At 32.1% G+C, this 18,841-nt stretch overlaps 1 protein-coding gene and 1 long non-coding RNA gene across 2 annotated transcripts; both read right to left on the bottom strand.

Annotated features, from left to right (window-relative positions):
• Nucleotides 1-487: 487 nt before the first annotated feature.
• Nucleotides 488-17,030, bottom strand: fng (Fringe glycosyltransferase). Its single transcript, XM_090105601.1, has 8 exons — nucleotides 16,588-17,030; nucleotides 11,206-11,254; nucleotides 8,188-8,290; nucleotides 3,228-3,375; nucleotides 2,581-2,666; nucleotides 2,170-2,240; nucleotides 1,600-1,777; nucleotides 488-962 (listed from the first exon to the last, which is right to left on the bottom strand). The coding sequence occupies exons 1-8, from the start codon at nucleotides 16,876-16,878 to the stop codon at nucleotides 908-910; spliced, it is 981 nt and encodes a 326-aa protein (XP_089961727.1). The 5' UTR covers nucleotides 16,879-17,030; the 3' UTR covers nucleotides 488-907.
• LOC149905712 (uncharacterized) lies at nucleotides 8,845-10,020 on the bottom strand. The gene is made up of 3 exons (XR_016457105.1): nucleotides 9,728-10,020; nucleotides 9,540-9,601; nucleotides 8,845-9,464 (listed from the first exon to the last, which is right to left on the bottom strand). It is a non-coding gene; the product is annotated as an uncharacterized LOC149905712 (long non-coding RNA).
• Nucleotides 17,031-18,841: the final 1,811 nt, after the last annotated feature.

Here is an 18,841-nt window from a genome sequence, read left to right as displayed (position 1 = left end):
GATAGTGATACATAATAGCTTCATAATTCTGATCTATTTGTTTATGGAAGCTATTATTTGAGAGAATTTGAGATATATTAATGGTGGACTGTAGTTCCTGGTAAGTATTGAGATTGTTTTCTCTACGTATCCTGATAATATTAGTCAAATGTATGTTTGATCTCGATAAGCTAGGTAGAATGCAGTCGTTAGTGTGAAAAGATTGAATTTCGACCACCAAGTGCTCTTTTAATTTATATTTTAATAAAGTTGATATAAAATATTATACAGGATTTAACTCTTTTATAAATGGGATATGGTTTAGATACGAACATTAAAAAAAAAATAATAGCTCAAATTCGAAATATGCTAGAATTTGTATATTTTTTTATTCAATTATTTGTTGTTTTAAATTAAATTCGCAAAAAAAACTATGTAATTTCTAGGAAAGTAATGTTAGTGTTTGTTATAGCCAAAGGGTAATTGGGAAAAAATACAAAACAAAATATAAATTTCATATTGTTTATTAAATAAACAAATTACAACAATATCATAACATCTGACTTCGAGTTTATAAATATATCTAAAAATATTATTATATGCACGTTATAAACAATTATTTACATCATAATCTAATATCACAGACTTCATTTAACACATAATATTATAAAATGCAATAGAATATACAATGCAATGATTTTTAACATACTTGATTAAATTCATATCACAACCAAGCTAATTTTGTAAACGATAAAATTTATAGAAAATGCGTTAATAGGAATTGCACGATTGGAAGATTTTCTATTAATAGTCCATGAGTAAACTTATGTTTATCTGTAAAAGTATCTATTTGTAAATAACTCTAACGAAAATAAATGTATTTGCGGAACAAATTCTATAACTCCATATAAAGTTCTTGATCTCGCTGCTACCTCGGGCAAAACTTAAAATGAGGGAAAAGAAAACAATGTAACGACAGGAACCTGCAACAAAACAAAACTTAATTTAGCTCCTCGACTACGTTGTTGATATTTCAGTTCAAATACGAAGAGAATTTATATGATTTCATGACGAAAATGTACCCTTGCTTCCGTTGTTTCGAATTGTTTGAACGTATAACTGAAACCTATATTGAAACTAAACCTTTAAAGTTATTTGGTATGTTTTTGTTGTATATTTTGTTTGCTAAATACACATTAGGTTCCTTTATGAGCGTGAAACTATTTTACATTCATCGCTCGTCTAGACTCTAGTTATTATTTTATGCAAATAGTAATTTAAGGCAAATATTAGACTGAGATAACATAGACCTATAAAATTATTCAAATTTCAACATATTATGTTCTGTTAATTATAGTTTGATTTAGTGTGAAATTTTGAAGCAAATTGTGTATAAAGAATAGAAAAGAAAAAAATCTAAAATATATTATGATAAGGCAGTATTACTCTAGTTTAGCTTTTATAGGTTTCATAAACTACATTTATAAAATCTTAAGCGGCAATTGACTTTTCCGAGGCCCTATGCTTCTCGAGGAGTTAAAGGAACAATCATCATCAATACATTGACTACAAAATATACTTTCACAACCTAAATCATTTTTTCTCACATATAAAACTTACCTAGTCGGATCATATCTAGTGTCGAAGCCAGGAACATTGACTACATTCCATTCTTCCTTTATTTTTGAGTAGCTGAAGGAGATCTGATCTCGGAACGTCTCTGGAGGCAGGAGTTTCATCTGTTCCAAGTGAGAGTGGAATTCTGGCACGAGGGTCAGGTTTTTCTTCATGAGATGTTCTGTTGAAGAAAGGCTGGTTTTACACGATTCTGTTTCTCGAGTAGATCAAATGTATATTGAGATTATAAGACAGACGAAAATATTGAATAAAAAAAGTTAAGTAAATATATTATCATTACACAAAAACATTACATATTACAATTGAATTGCGAAATGGTACAGAAAATTGTACCTATTTTAATATTAATACGATTATATTTTTATAAAAATAATTACCTATGACTAATTAATTTTCCTTTTAGATAACAAGTACTAATTATACTTAGATAATATAAATAATTCTATATCCGATTACCCGAACACACATAATTAATATGTATAATTATTATATTTGTTCAGAACAAAGGCGGGCGGGAAATTATTTGCTTACAACACAAACATACAAACTTACCTATAATGAAGCCTATTGACACATCGTCTGGTAACCTAATACCTTCGCAGATACTGATGAATCTTCCGCCGCTAGAATAAATTAAATACCATTAGTATGAATAATTTAACGATTAGTCTTATTGCTTGGAACTTGTGAATAGTTTTTTGTTATTTTGTCGTAGGTGTAACTTATTAAACATTAATATCAGACAAATATAAAGATACAACATTAATTGTTAGATGACAATGCTTTTATCTAAGTAAATACAAGTAATGCGATACAACTTTCAGCGAAATCTATTAATGACCGAATAAAAACATTGTTATTCAGAAATTACGAAGGTGAAAATCTACCAAACGTTCCGATTTTAGAACCTCCTTCTTTGTAGTTAAATTATCAAAAAATATACGAAACATTACAAAAGCTCACCTTGCTACGGGCAACATTTTCAAGGCCAAACTTCGGCTTATACAGAACCCAGCACCGCCGGTGGCGAACCAAAATGAAAACATTAGCTGCAACAAATTATACATTTATAACAATAATCTATTGTCCAATCTCTGCCTTCAAGGCAACTTACGAGGTTCTTTAAAGCACTTTCAATAGTTGAGTTACACTTTATCGGATTAAATTGTTTAGTAATTAAGAACTAGGGTTCTTGAACAAGTTACAAAATATTTTATGTAAATACTTTAGAACTAAGGCATAAAATAATATCGAGTAATTGTTTTTAAATGAGACTGCGTATACAAGTTGAAATATACTATAAAAATAATACCTAAAATGCCTACTTAGAACTATACATAGGTATTAGTATTTATTGTACAGGCATATGGATGCATAGCCTTTTTTCTCGGGAACATAAAATTGTATCTAGCTGTAGTTAAGCCGCTTTATATTGTATACAAGCAAAGATAAGATGTGTTCACAGACTGAAGTAACTCTACTAATAGAGTTAATTAGATCAATCATAAAGATCGCTTCCAGGAGTTTGTGCTAGATTTAAACATAAAAGCAAAGTACGACGAGAAAAATCTCGCAATAAGAAATATTTGATGCTTCGAATAAGTAGATACCTTATTAGTCGGTTTCTTATATATCTTGACCGGCTCATAGACAGATGTTCTTCCTAAGTACCAGTCTTCTTGATGATTGTAGGTTTGCAGGACATTGACCAGACGAGGCACATTCACATAATTATCGTCGTCGAAATGGCAGAACCATCTGGAAAGAAGGAATCTATTAATATTGCATCCACAAAGAATTCATTAATTGGTATAAAATATTTTGAAATAAATTATATTGAACCATACTTTGTACACATCGAATTTCAATTTGAATATTAAATTTCATAGTAGTTGTTTATAATAACTCAACGTTCGTAGCTAATAGTTGCGTAACAATTATAGGTATTCCGATACAATATCGGGTTCATTGTGAGCATAACGTTAATGGGGAATAATACTGCTTTATAGAAAATATTTTCAATAGCGATTTACACGAATAAGTTAAATAAAACTGTATTTACAAACCAAGTGCACAGGTTAATAATGTACTGGACTGCAATAAAACGTTCATTTTAGAGCAATTTTATGGACGCTGTATAGAAAATGACTTGATTGAACGCCGCAGTTTCCTCCGGGTGGCAATAATTATTGCTGTATAATTTACTGACATTATGGCGGACGCAAATAACAGGAGCTGCGCAATCCAAGAGGCAACCACATATTATAACGCTACGTACGACAAATGACCAACTCATAATATGGTTCGAATAACTGAATATCAGGTTTATTTGCGAAATTGCATCTGCGTTTCTTTCGGTAGTCGTTTTGCCTTTTATAATTTATGGCTTGTGCGAAATATTAATAATTTTATGGTTGATATTTCGTCGGTATGCTCGTTAAGATTATGATTGTTTTATGGTATGTTCGAAATAATTGCGGTATAAATGGCTACGATTTGTTTTTGTAATTTGTGTGCCAGATGCACTACATTGCAGTTGCTATATTTTATTTGAGGATTCGTTATGTCTTTGGCACGTTTAAGTGTCGGCTCTTGTCCATAAAAGTTTCGTTGAACGTTAAACCTTTTTGGGAGAATATGCTGTAATTTATTGATTCATTTATATTTAATTAAATAGACATTTATGATACCTACTCCGAATATATTTTTATACTTGGTAAATACAAAGAAGTCACGTACATAGAAACGAAAAACTTTGAAAGTTATTCAAATACAAATTAATCATTTTTAGTTCTATTTGCTTTGCTATAGGTATAACAAATGAACATTATTAATAGTTCTTCAAAGAAAGAAATAACTAAAGTTAATCGTGGTTAAACCTATAAGTTATGTCAGTAAAAATGTGAAATCTATTTGTTAAATTTCCGCATTCAAATCTAAACAATAAATTGCAAGAGCAACATTTATCATTTATTGCCACCAGCTTCCCAACTAATACTTCCTGTGGGATAAATGTCGGATACGCTAATCCGACGGTGCTCTGTCTCCCTGTAACCAATAGTGTCAGGAAACTTCTAGTTAAAACTGCACCTGAGAGTGGATTACAGTTCTAATAGTATAGCAATCAAGATTAAAAGTATATGTGACTTTCTTGATAAATAATGTTGTTATACAAATCTTCTTAATTGATGGTTTAACTTATTGAAAAGTATCGACCTATGGTATCGACCTTCAAAAAAGTAAAACAATTAACAAGAGACAAATAACAATGTCACGAAAAATGACGACATGATTTAGATGAACGTTACAAAAATAATTGGCATATCACTTTTTATTGATCGAAAAACCTGCTTCAATCGTCTCGGTGGTCCTACAACTTCGTACCTGACTTCCTGCAAGAGGATGATGGACCGAAATGACATTATTCAATCCCAACGTATTTCCAAAGCAATTAATCAAAAGCCTACTCAGAATTCGTGATTTACAATACATCAAAGTAGCGATTGATTTGGAACGAGAAAAAATATTATTCGGATATTAAAGGTCTCGAGGAGAAAAACACTTATTCATGAATCAAACAGTGATTCTATCGAATGTTTCCACAAAGCGGGAATAATAAATGAACCGAGCTGAATACTACAATCATTTGCGGAATCTAGTCCATTCCTAGACACCTGAGTCCCAAGGAGAAATTTTAAATTTAAAATGCCCATCGGAAAAGTAAGTTTGCACTTCAATGAATATTAAACTATTTCCCTGATTCCAGTTTGTGTTTTACATTTAAAACGCTGATTTACGGACACATACGAGGTATCAATTCGATAATAATTCGATTATCTAAGCTCGGCTGTTTGAATAAAAAGAAAACCCTCTAAATTAGAGAGAGGTCCAAGGGGAACAATAAGGAGTACGCGCCTTGGGTTAGAAATTCAAATTGTTCAAATATTTCTCATCCAACGTCAAGGGACTCTTAAAATCTTCAGTATCTCCATAAATAAAATCTAAGAATACATTAATTAATAGCATTATATACCGTCATTATACATAATTTAGAACGTGAATACCGAAGATTCCAATAATTTCAAATAACAAATAGTTTAAAGTAGTTGACAGCGATCGTATGCAAACAGTTCTATGGGAAGAAAAACAAGGCAATTCTAACAAAAACAGTGGTCGGAGCCCTGTGTAAACGCGTGAAAATTGTTGTGTGCCCAAAATAATATTGGTCTTACTCTCAAAAAGCCATTATCGTATGTATTTGAACATTGAGGTTGGACCAGAGTCAGTGACGTTCAGCTAATAGGATATTCATGATGGCTAAGCATACAATGCAGGTAGTGATATTATATTGTACGGTGGGTACATAATGTTTGGGCGACACAGCGTTTTATAATATGTTTAGAGAATGCTTCAATGTGGACAGTCATTGCGTAAGCTCGTATAGAAGCGATAATGGGAATAAAGCGATACCGATTTTACGGTATTACGGAAATAGGTGCAAAATAACAGTAAAATGCTAATTTATATAGTTATAATTTTTGTTTTCAAGACTCATATTAAGGCGCTTTTGTAAAAAGGAAAAGCTCAACACATATTATCTGATGCATTAAAATTCCGAACTTTATTAGAAAAAATAACATCACGTGAACGTTTCCTTTTTCTTTACATAAATATTTTACATTAGTAATGACCAATTACAGTCTTCGATGGTATTGTTATGGTCATTAGTAAGTACAAACAAAAGGCCCATTATTTGAACAGTGAAGCTTCTAAAAACAGAAGTTAAGAGCGTCTTGTTTTTACTCAAAACAAAAAAGCTATGAGCATATACTTCGAGTCTGAATCAACAATGTTGTTTTACTGGAAAATATTATCTCTGAAAACGCATTTTAAAATCGAAGCAATTTATGAAATAAAATATTTATACTATAACAAAATAAACGAGGAACATACTCGTAATTAATTGGCTTAAATGAGAGTTCATAGTTCTGGAGATAGGTTAATTTTTCTTTCTTTTCTAGAGTAGGTATTATCCTAAGGCACTAGTTCTATCTCTGAGCAATAATTCAACTATTTCAATGAAAATGTAAATTGAAATACAATATATTTTTAACCTAATCCCAGTCGTTGAATTCATGAATATTTTTTTTTTAAAAGCTAACACTGAAAGATTATAACAACCTGCATCTAATATTATTCTGATTCTCTTTGTCTCTCTCGCACATATTACTTTACAATTGAATGTGTCACTGATTGACAGGGAAAGACAGGGATGGCAATAGAAAAGGAATTTTAACGAACACAGATGTTATCAAGCAGACCGGGCACCTGCCACTGCTTGTTTACAATTTTTTAACCTCGGCGCAAAATATTGTTATCTTTGCTTATCTGTGGATGTTATTGAAAATAAAGTTTTTTTTTAATAACAAAAGTTTGAATCTACCGTTAATTTCAAATTAACTCCGATATGCATTACGAAAAATATTATTTATTATCAGTATTAAGCTTAAAGCAGTACTAATAGCCGTGTACAGTATAATTACAACGGTGATTAATAGCATCCGCTTTGTAGACTTGTTATATATTCTGATTGAGTTTTAATTGTTCCCATTTTGTTTGATAGAGAAGGTATAGCTTATAACTTAATAGGAGTAATGTTTGGAAACAAATCTTTACGCCCATTGTTTAATAATGGTGTTTTAAATAGTTTTCGTGTTAGTGTTGCTTTGTAATTAGAAATGGCTATTTCGTGTCGATCCACAAATTTATACTTCTCTTCATATCTTTTTAATTGTTGTTCTTTGACGCTCTAGTTGGGTTTTTGCTCGGCCGACTCTTAGAAAAGTATAAATAATCCAATTCAAAGAAACACAATGTCCTGATATAAGTCATTAATGAATGATTACCTAAGTTTATAAAGATTTAACAACCGCGTTTAAATGCAGAAATATTGAGAGAGTTGTAGCTTCGCGGTTAATAAAAATAACCTTTTAAAAATGGCATTGAATATAAAAAGAATAAGGGATAAGGTTGCATTTTAATTAAAACCAGATAATTGAGTTTTGCTTTTTTAATTGCTGCCTCAGAGTCGGAGCAACGTGACAGGTGTTGCTTACATAATCAAATTTATATTTTATATTGCAACGATTTCGTTGAAATATTATTATTTATTACACGTGTTCTAAAGTGCCATTGAAAATAGATAAAATTTTTGATTTACTTGGTATTTCAAGTTTACCAAGTATTTATGCAATATGTACTATTTTTTGGAGGAAAATGTAAATAAAAAAAAGGAATTTTGGATAGAATAAGACAATTCAGTGAAAAGGTTTCTAGCGTAATGAGCTCTATTCGTAGTTGATTGACAAACAAATATGTACTTATATGTAAAATAATGTAGTTTTTTAGAATTATTGTTTATTTATTACATTTATTATTTGTCCACATACGAATATGAAACGATAAAACTTTATTTCTATCCATGATCGTTAGTTAATACCACCTGTATATCCGAATTCAGCCACAGCTATTACAATAACGATTATTTCCTGATATTAAAAGGGCACTTACTTTTTACCGCTCTCCAGAAAACGGTCGTACTCCACGGACATTTTGCAACATAGGTGTTTTCGTTGATGTGACGCCGAGCAATTCGTGTTTACCATGTGACCGTCTGCGAACAAAACAAGCAATTAACACCCTTAATATAAAAGCAACAAAGTCGCGATTCATATCCACGCGGCTACTATACAGGGTGTTTGCACGAAATGTGATTTAGTAATTTTCAAACTCTCGCAGTATAGCATTGAATTTAAGACGATACACAAAAAAAAATCCACTGCTTGGCGGGCGGAGTCTAATAGCTCGCTATCGCGAACGCGGGTGTGCGCGAAGTCATTCTTGCAAACTCGCCGCGCTGCCGCTGGCCGACTCGGGACAAACATGTATGGAGTCGTCATACAGTTATAATATTGTTATACATTTATTTAATTGTTGATTTATTGGTTTTATTTTCTTGCTTATAAACAAATAATCTTCTTTTTAACAACTTCTTAGACATTATTAATAATTATTATTATTTCGTAATGTTTACTTTATTAAAAAATAATACAGGCTATAATAGGTGCGGTCGGAATGATATTTTTTTAAATAAAAAAATTGTTTTAAAAAAAACACAAAATATATTGATGCATGTATTTATTTTTTGCACTCTATTATAATAGTAATTATTCATTACAAATAATCAAAATAAAATAGCCAGAACAAAGTTAGGCCCTGGTAGGGTAGGTAGGCAGGTACAGCAATGTGAGACGAACACTGGCTTATTTATACCAATAATAATGTATTATAAACATTAAATTAAGTTTACAACAAAAATACATAATATTAGCTAATGTGAAAACGAATCAACCAATCATCCCACAACAATGAAATGTGCACACAAATATTCATCCAAATCGGTTCATGTGATTAGGAGGAGTGACTGCAGCGCCATCTTCCGGGCCCAATTGTGTTTCCAGATCACCCAGGAACTCAATTTAATATACTTACACAAAATTTTTCGAAATTAAAACTCACATTACTATGTAAATATGAATATAAACCTGTTTTAGTACTAAGCAATTTCCCGCACAGGTGTAGTAAGTATAAATGAAATAAATATCAACATCAAATTCTTTATACAACATACTTATCTACCACCTACTAAGAAATGTAATTTTTGAAATTTTTTCGTATTTTTTTTAAACATAATACTACTCCAATGAGCTCCTGTTCCATATTACATCCACCATACTTCCACTAAGTTCACCATGATTTTTTATTTCTTTGCACTTTGTTGCTTTTTGCTAAAAATGGAATCATGCGATAAAAAAAAGTAGAGCGTTGATAACATACATTTTTGTCTGAATAAAGGTACTTACGAAGGAGTGGGTTCACATTGTGAACAATCAGTGGGTTTATTTTCCTTCTGGATTCCGGATTTCTGAAAAGATTATCTATGCTATAAATGAAAAAATCTTACACATTCGTTATGTACTTAAAACAGGGGTACATATCAAACATCGTCTATAATACAATTATCATCAAATTTAAAATAAAACCAACTTACTTCATTAATTTGTTCCAATTGTAAGCATTCTTTTTCCTCCAACCTTTATGTTTCTTCTTCTTATTTTCTTTATTGTCCCCATTTGTCTCATTTTGTCTTATCGTGTTGTCACCCTTTTTTACGATTGCGCGAGCGACACAAGTTCCCCGTGTGACGGCCGTAGCGGGAATGACTCGTGCAGCGATCGGGGTAGGAAGGTACAGGGCGGCTCTCGCTATATTGGCTGGTCGCGCGCTAATTTCAAGTATTTCTTGTTTATTTCAAAACCATCGCATATTTCAAAATTCTAAATCGGTAGACGTATAGGTTGTATATTTTATAGCTAATATCCAAAAAGTCGTAACTTTACGTTTGTTATTTTGAAGATGCCAGAGATTAAAAAAAAATAACAATGACAACTTTGTATTTTTTTTCTATCGAGAAAATATCATGGAATCATGTTTCTAAAACGGTAGACGTATTGTGTTACTATTGAACTTTCTTGTCAAGAATTTTCATCACGACAACTTTAATAATATAAAAATTACGAAGGTTTAAAAAGGGCCGTAAATGTTAGAAAAATTAATTCATCACCTTAAGAACGAAATATTCTTATACGTACGAACAAAGTTTTCCTTTGGAAATTGCTAAGTGCACCGCTTTAGGGAGATAGTTTGTAGATTAATTCTTGGAATTGCAGAAGCAAATATAAAACTCCGAGTTCCTGGATTTTCTGCGCGAGCTGTTTACGTAAGTTGAATCGGATAAAATTTTACAACTTAATGCAATTGTTAAAAGTACTCGACTATTAAAAAATACGAGCTTGTATAACTTGTATCTAATTAATAACATGGGTAATATTATGTATAATAATATGATGATAATAATTTAGTCATATTATAGCATATAGGTACATATTATTTTAAGACAGATGTGGCGTTGCTTATTTTAAATTACGTGCTATTCTTCAGCTATTTTATTCGTTATATTATTAAACAGTTCGTAGATATTAAATTAAATCAGAAATCAAGATTCGGACATATTATGTACATTAAATAGTGATCACGCATGTTACGATTATACAGCATTTGAAAAATATTGTAGCTACTAAATTACATAAAACCTTTGTTATAAAAATGTAATTGTACATAAATACATAATATTATGTACATATGGCTATGTGGTTATGAACTTCTAGCTCCGAAATGAAATAAAATTAGTGAAGGTGTGAAGCGCTCCAGGATTTACTACGAAAATAGAAGAGTTAAGTTCTTGCGTATTATTTTTATTTACGTTAACAAATTGCTTTTTCGTTCTTAAACACCATGAATAAAGCTTAAAGAATCACCCTGTAAAATATTATTTACAAAAATAATATTGAAGTGAAAAAGTAATTAAAAAGTGTCTCGTGCTCAGTAAAAAAATCGTAGTATTCTTAAAATACGCTTCGAAAGCGCTTGTAACTGTCCACTCGAATAAATGCAGTTTTGAGTACTCACTTGTTTGATTTTGATGTTGACGGTTGTCTGTATCCGTGAAGAACCATGTCTGCAAAGAAAGAAAATATAAAATAAATATATTTTCGTTCATATTCTGTGATATAAGATATTGGGTCACTGTAAGTTGTCTTTTCTTTGATACAAGTTTTGAACTGATTTGCAATTCAATGTCTGTCGTAGATTTTTGGTTGAAAAATAGAATAATACTTGGGTGCGATTATATATAATTATTTTAAATGGGTTTCTGTGTTTAAAAATAACATATTATATAGGTCTATAAATATGCTAACAATTATAATATAATGGTAAGTATAAAAACGAAATAGGAATTGTGTTCAATTACAAAAAAGCTTTCAACGAAAATTTAGCAGATAAATAATTGATTACGCCAAATATAAAAAGGCGAAATAAACGATAAAAACTTATTATCAATTGTGTTTCAACAAATGGCGGTAAATGGGACAACATTGCCGTAACATTAGCATTTGGGGCGGAAAACACAGCTTGTCTAGCTGACGGAGCCTTGATATACGAAGATATAAATCTGAATTGAGCGTTAAAGAAGATTTATTTAAGTCTATACGAAATAAATTGAAAAGTCTTCACCACATTTAGTGTAGTCAAGACAAATACCGTGTAATTGATACCTAAAGTTTAATCTAGGAAGTATCACAAGCATAGTATAAGATACTATGTTATATAATAAATAAGAATATTTCCTAATTTGATAGACGTTCCTATTCAAGAGAAGTTCAATAATCGTTTAATTTTCCAATTATAAGATCGTCTTATTTAATTTTTTGTTCAAAAATAACTTTTCCTCACAAACACAACGAAAGTAACAGACGTAAATAGGCTTGAATTTTTATATAAATAGGTACACGTGTTGATTGCCTATCGATTTATCTTGAACAACTATCATTCTATTGAATGTGACGAATTTTCTATTAAAAAGTATTTAAGTACATATAAATTCTGTAGAAAAGTATTAACATTCATTTGAAAATATCTTATCTTTATGAGTCGTTTAACGTGTGCTCGAAAATAGCTTGAACGATCTTAAAACATCGTAAATGGTATTTTGAATACCTTAAGGTTAATGTCAAAGGGATTTTAATTATCCTTTTGTATTTAATCAAGAAATCTAACAATGGTCTTCAATTTATTTATATCTTTTTTCAAATTCTAATTCAAATGCACACCAACACTGAAAATTGCATTTGTAAGACCTAAGTATTGTAATATGATCATACAGTTGGAGTGCGTTTTCATTATAATTGAGCATGATTTTCGGTGATAACGAAAATTCACATCTCACAATCTCACATTCATGCCTTAATAAAAATAGATTCGATATTTGTATCAGATTGAAAATATTTTGGATTTTAATAGGATTTGAGTGAAAATATTTTTTCGCCGGGTACACTACCTATAATTAAATACCTCATCGAAAAACGTTGAAATTGAATGCACAAAGGTGCACCTATTCCTTTACCTACACAAAACATTCAGAATATACATGCGAATTCTATACTCTATTCATTGTATGCGTCACTCAATAGAGTATCCTAGATCCAGATAGATCTATGTAGGTAAATGGCATTAACCACGCCCGGTTACCTCAGTGTTTAACTGCGCTGATAACTCAAAGGGTCAATATTTCGACACCGCACGGGCGAACGTGAGACCTTTACCTTATCTTGCTATTTCTTAAGCGAGAAATCAGGTTGTGGAATAAATTCGTTTAAGTTAGTAGCCGCTTTAACAAGCTGATTGAATTAGGGTTAAACTTGTATAGAATTCAAAAAGTTTTGGAGTAATCCAGCACCAAGATTAAAATTTTATGTGACGATAATCTTAATACAATATTTAATCATAATTAAAAATGCGACTAGTTAAACATGCAAATTTAACCCTTAATTAAATATGAAAATAAAACATAATTCAAACATCCAACATAAGTTTTCAGATGAAGTTCATAACAAAGCTCTATTCGCATGGAAATCAGTAAACTTGGTGTATTTCATAATTAACATAATTCTTCTGTAGCACGCAGTCATTCATCAGACAACAAAATATGTTATATGACATGATAAAGCTTCATAAAAGTTAATCACAAACATTCCTATCTATACTATTCTATTAGCAAAACATTCTAGAGTTACACAGAGTCACTGTAAACAAAGATTGCCTTCTCCGAACCGCACACCTTAAAAATCCAAATGGTCCGCGATAAGGCCCAGGAAACACGATATGCGGAAACGAGATCTGTCAACGAACGGTGATATATCGGAAATTTACGTTCCGTATACGTTACGTGGGACACCTTTGTGTTTTATAGCTTTCTTGCTGATGTTGATGATAAAAAATAATGGGCGATTGCAAGATAATGCTGTCTTTATGGTCGAGTCGGTAAGATACAAGTAATACAAGACACACGTATTTTTCATTTCGCTAAAATGCAAGCATTAAGAGACGAGTATGCGCAAACGTAATAACTTTTTTGACTTATTCGTCTTTGTACCTATGTCTATAAAGAAACAGAAGGCAAAATCATAGAAAACAATTTAAAAATTAATATAATATTCCCACTGTGACGTGGTGTACGTGAATTGAATACAATGAAGATGACACACCACTAAATTATTAAAATGCTTTATTTGACAGAATACACAAGAATGTAGGTGCAGCTTAAAGTTTTAATAATTCATGATACTAACAATGCTCTTTAATTCATAAAATATGATAATCAAATTTTGATTTTAAACATTCTTGTTGGTTTAACAGGGCTTAACCGAAGTGCAGGATTTCCTTCAAGCTTCTTAGAAATTAGCTTTTTGATAATAGGTAGACATTTCTTCTAAGTGTATAGATGTTTTAGATACGTTACTTAGGTACTTAAAAAATTTATTATTTTACTCATACTCAATAAAATGTAATACATCCCAAAAAATAATTCAACAAAAACAGCAATGAGAAATTTAAGAGCACCAAACGCAAACACCATATCCAATGCAGTACACAAAAACGTTTATAGAATAGCTTCAAAAGAGCGAACTTATAAATCAGATACAAAAAGGGCGAAAGCAACAGTCCGGTCACGTGCCGCCACGCGCTGCGCCCGCGCCGCACAATGGGCGCTGGTCCTCGAGGATTAATGGACGATTATGCACGCTCCAGATTCAGGAAACGGGACGCACGACCTACGATTGTGAGAGCTGTGTAATCAGAAATGAATTCACTTGACTTCTAATAGGTTTTAGCTCTGCTATCTTAATGCAATTGAAACGTGAAGTTGAAATTTATACTCCTTGTTTTGTTATAACGAACTAGCCATAAATAAAAATGTTTAATCCGCTACCAGCGCAATCAAATTCTTTAAAACACGAAGGTAGCGGGCAACCTAATTTGTTATTCAAGAGATGCACCCAAAATTAATATATATGAAACAAATAAAACAGTATGAGCCAAAGTTCAAGAGAAGGCATTTTATTAAGTCGATACGAAACACGATTAAGCACAGACTCCAACGGTGAGATAAATGTATACAGGGAACATTTTTCCGTAATAACGTTGTTTCTGTCACTGTTGTGGAATACGAGTGACGTGAATAATGGGTTCATCTTCGTATTAAGTCCAAGGATACCTTTGGCTACGGATCCACAAGCGGTTGTACGATATGTTATTTTCTGAACAATTTATTTACTGCCGTTCGGTGTGTGCTCTGTTTCCACAATAAAAGACATTGTTGTTATAAGATCTATGATTTTTGTTTATCTTGTATTTTAATTGGCGACCATTTTGAAACTTAAATTGTATGTGAATATTTTTGTTTTAGTAAGTACTTATTTAGGTTTTTGTTTGTAAGTAGCAGTTCTAATACATGATTTATTTATTTATTTGGGTACATCGACAGATCGCGCATAGGTACATCATTCCTTAATATGTACATGATCAATTTTTTCTATCTATTTTGTGTAAAATGGACAATGTTATGAAATTTGAAAAGACATCCAAATTAAATAAGTGAATAAAATAAACCATCTCATAGGGTCATGTACCAACACCATTATGATATCTGATAAGATTTTAAACGCCGCTCGATAATTATCGGCCTTTTACATCGTTGGAAATTTTTTTAAATATAATTTATGCAAATATGGAGATCAGGTTCCAACTAGATTTGGCAGATGCTGTAATGATACGGGATTTCGAGGACACCAAGAACAGGTTTAACAACCCCTGGCAGATGGACATGATAAAAATAAAAAAATTAAGATGCTTAAAGATGATACAAAAGTTGTAATATAACTTCATCCAGTTTTTATCCGGTCCAATTTAAACTTTAGATAGAATACCACTTTTGATAAGTCGAAATGCTAGCTGCTACTTGGTTGAGGAAAAATTAGTACAAATAAAAAATGCGCGGGAAACTTTGCGGATGAAGATTGTAATGAGAATCAATTGCAACTTATAGGAATAGAAACGTATTAAACAAGGAATAGCATTAAAAATTAGAATGCATTATGCAATAGAAATTGGGATTGTTTATTATAAAGGAGTTGTAAAATGTAATAGCTACTACAGAAGTTAATACTCCAGAGAATATGAAACTTCCCACAGTTTGAGTAGAGTGCAAATTGTCATGATATAACGTAGAAATTGTGTCGACCATACTGCGCTTTACAAAAGCTCAAGTAAATAATAAACATCATAAAACTTCAAGATAAGATTCCTAGAACATAACTATGTACATCTGTTACATTTTACAATAACTAGGCGATTGATATCCTCGTTACAATTTCCTACAATTTATTAAATCATAGATTTATTTAAAAGCTTGATATCCAATAGATTAAAATTTTCTAATTCAAAGGAATGTTTGTCGCACTCTCTAGGTACCTACGTTCTTATTTATTGTTTGAGTTTATCTTAATATGTTCCTTCACTAATTTGATTAGCATTAATTTGTTGTGATATGAGCCAGCTAAGTGTTGAACCTTAATGTTTGTCTGATAAGCTTTGAATATTACGGTTTTAAGAGTTTTGTCGCTCTGTAGTCACGTTAATATGCTAATGAGAATCAGATTTTGGACATATTATTTTTAAACCTATTTTGCATATTAACCTGACTTGACCGTAAAGGTTAACTTTTAATATTTAGCTTGAATAATTTAAAATGTAAATGGATTTCGTCAAAATTAATAGATGAATTCTAGAGACGGGTAATTTAGATGATTGATACCTAATAATTATATGAGCTTTTATGGTATATTGTGTTATGCTTCATTTGAAAATAAAATTTTGTTTAATTTAAACAAATAATTTATTTTTTGGTACCATGCATATTTATAGTGGAATTAGCAATGCATTTCCTCTTACCTGTTCCTTAGCTAATTGGAACCACGTCTTCAATATAATCGGCAATCTTGTGTATTGATAATGTTTTGTAGTCTTAACACTTATAAATATATCACTTAACGTTATGTTTTTACTCTGTCCACTGTCGTACAAAACAGTTTTTGTAACAGGCTCAATAGATAAATCTGCGACTTGCACAGACGCACGACTGTCTTGCGAGTTGAAGTTTACACCGCCTTGATAAACAAGCAAACTGCTGTATCCCAAAACAATGAGCAAAGCCGCAGCTTTAAACAGCCTGCGTCCACCCATGCCAGTGCCGGCAGGCGCCACAGCGCCGATATCTTCGAGAAAGTCTTAATTCGTCAATCATCTGCACTTTTAAAAACAAAACACAACTATTTACACCGGTACATCGGAACGCCCGCCCGCTCTTATCAAAGAACGGTTACAAACTAAATAAAAATGTAGCACAAGCAGCGAACACGCCCGCGCTTTGCAGCCCCACCACGTGCGAGCAAAAGAGGGTCGTCATGTTGTCGTCTCCCTCGCTCCAGTTAGGCCTACCTGCGCGTGCGCCTGTCTGCCGCCTGCGCAACCGCCGGCAGCGACACCCGTGTCAATGGCTCAAGTAATTGTTGCTTTCATCGATGGTTGCATCTTTTACATTTTATGCAGGTCGTAAAGTAACTGTTTACTTCTGTTCTTGTTTTTAAAACATCACGTGTATTATTATCGGCAATATAATTTATCGGTTATTATTCAACTGTGCTCACTAATTATAAATATATTAAAATGATCACCTTTCATATAGTATCTACAAGTTCGTTAACTTACATAAAACATTAACAACACATAAAACAAATTAAGTTAGGAGATTATAATTGCGTTTTAAATTTCTGAAAATATCCAGACTAAAAGCTTTAAGAGCAAACCATGTACCTAATAAAATTGTTAAAATTCAGTACCTACAAATTTCTCTTGTCATTTTGTCTAATTAGTTTTATTGGTAGATAATAGTATTCCGTTACGAATTAATAGCACGATTAGACTACAACGGAGTCAGCCGTGGGTGGTAATGGCATTTAAGGCTAGTCATTGTACCATTAAATTCCTCTTAGTGAAAATAAATTGGCTAAAATACACGATTGAAACCATAATTTACAAGCGCTGTCATAGCAGAGGGAATTATGGTTTATGGTTTATGAAATACTAAAATTCAAATGAATTACCTAGTGCACACTAAAAGTTTTGCGTTGCGGGCCACCCATAAATGTTTGAATTTTGAATGTTATATTTTTTTAACATATGAAGTCTCATTAGTTGTAGGAAAAAAAATTGGGCGGGAAGCACTTGTTAATTGTTTTTTATCTCAAGTTGAAGTTCGTTATCCGTAGCAAAAATGGAACTAGCACGAAAGAATTTTAGGGCGGTGATTTTTTACGATTTTAAAAGTTCGCTTTCTCCGAAAGCTTGCACTGCTCACCTTTAAAATACTTTCTGGAGGGAAGCACCTTAGTTGAGGACTGTAAGGCATTGATATACTGAATTTCATCGCGGCCATGTTTCTCTCCATGATGACATTCGTGAAGGTCAACCCTGAACTGCGATCACGGAGGAAAATATGGCTACCGTCAGACGACTAATTTAAGAAATTTGCCATATCACTTATTAGGAGATTCGGGGACATTTGGGGATTGGTATGAGCCAAATTCAGAAAATTTTACATGAACATTTCAAAATTAGGAAGCTTGGTTGCCAGTGGAATGCTCACAAACTCACTCCAGAACAAAAACGACATCGAGTAGATTGGTGTAAAGAAATGCTATTAAAATACAGTCACGGACATTCTAATGCTGTGGATAATATCGTAACAGGATATGAAACATGAATATATTGTTATATTCCAGAAAGAAATCACCAATATTCTTTGGGGGTGTTTGAAAGTGACAGGAAACCAACAAAATTAAGGCAGGCGAGAAGGGTCGACAAACAAATGATTGCGTTTTTTTTCTCCAAGACGGGTTCTGTCTGCACTATACCACTTGAGCTACAAAATACTGTTAATGCTGAGTCGTACACCACTATTTGTTTGCCCAATGTCTTAGAAAAAATGAGGGAAAAGCGACCTAGAGGTCGCATCCTGTTGCACCATGACAGTGCTCCGGCGCACACCGCGACCAAAACAAAGTCATTTTTGGCTAATGAAAACATAGAGCACGTGACCCATGCCGCACGCAGTCCTGACCTAGCATCGTACAATTTCTTCGGTTTC

Source organism: Colias eurytheme, chromosome 9, assembly GCF_061535395.1.
Source record: "Colias eurytheme isolate Ceu_HAF_F1 chromosome 9, ilColEury1 Martin Lab GWU primary, whole genome shotgun sequence".
In the NCBI taxonomy this organism is placed as follows: domain Eukaryota; kingdom Metazoa; phylum Arthropoda; class Insecta; order Lepidoptera; family Pieridae; genus Colias; species Colias eurytheme.
Note: the sequence above shows the minus strand (reverse complement) of the source record. Positions and strands in the feature narration are given on the sequence as shown.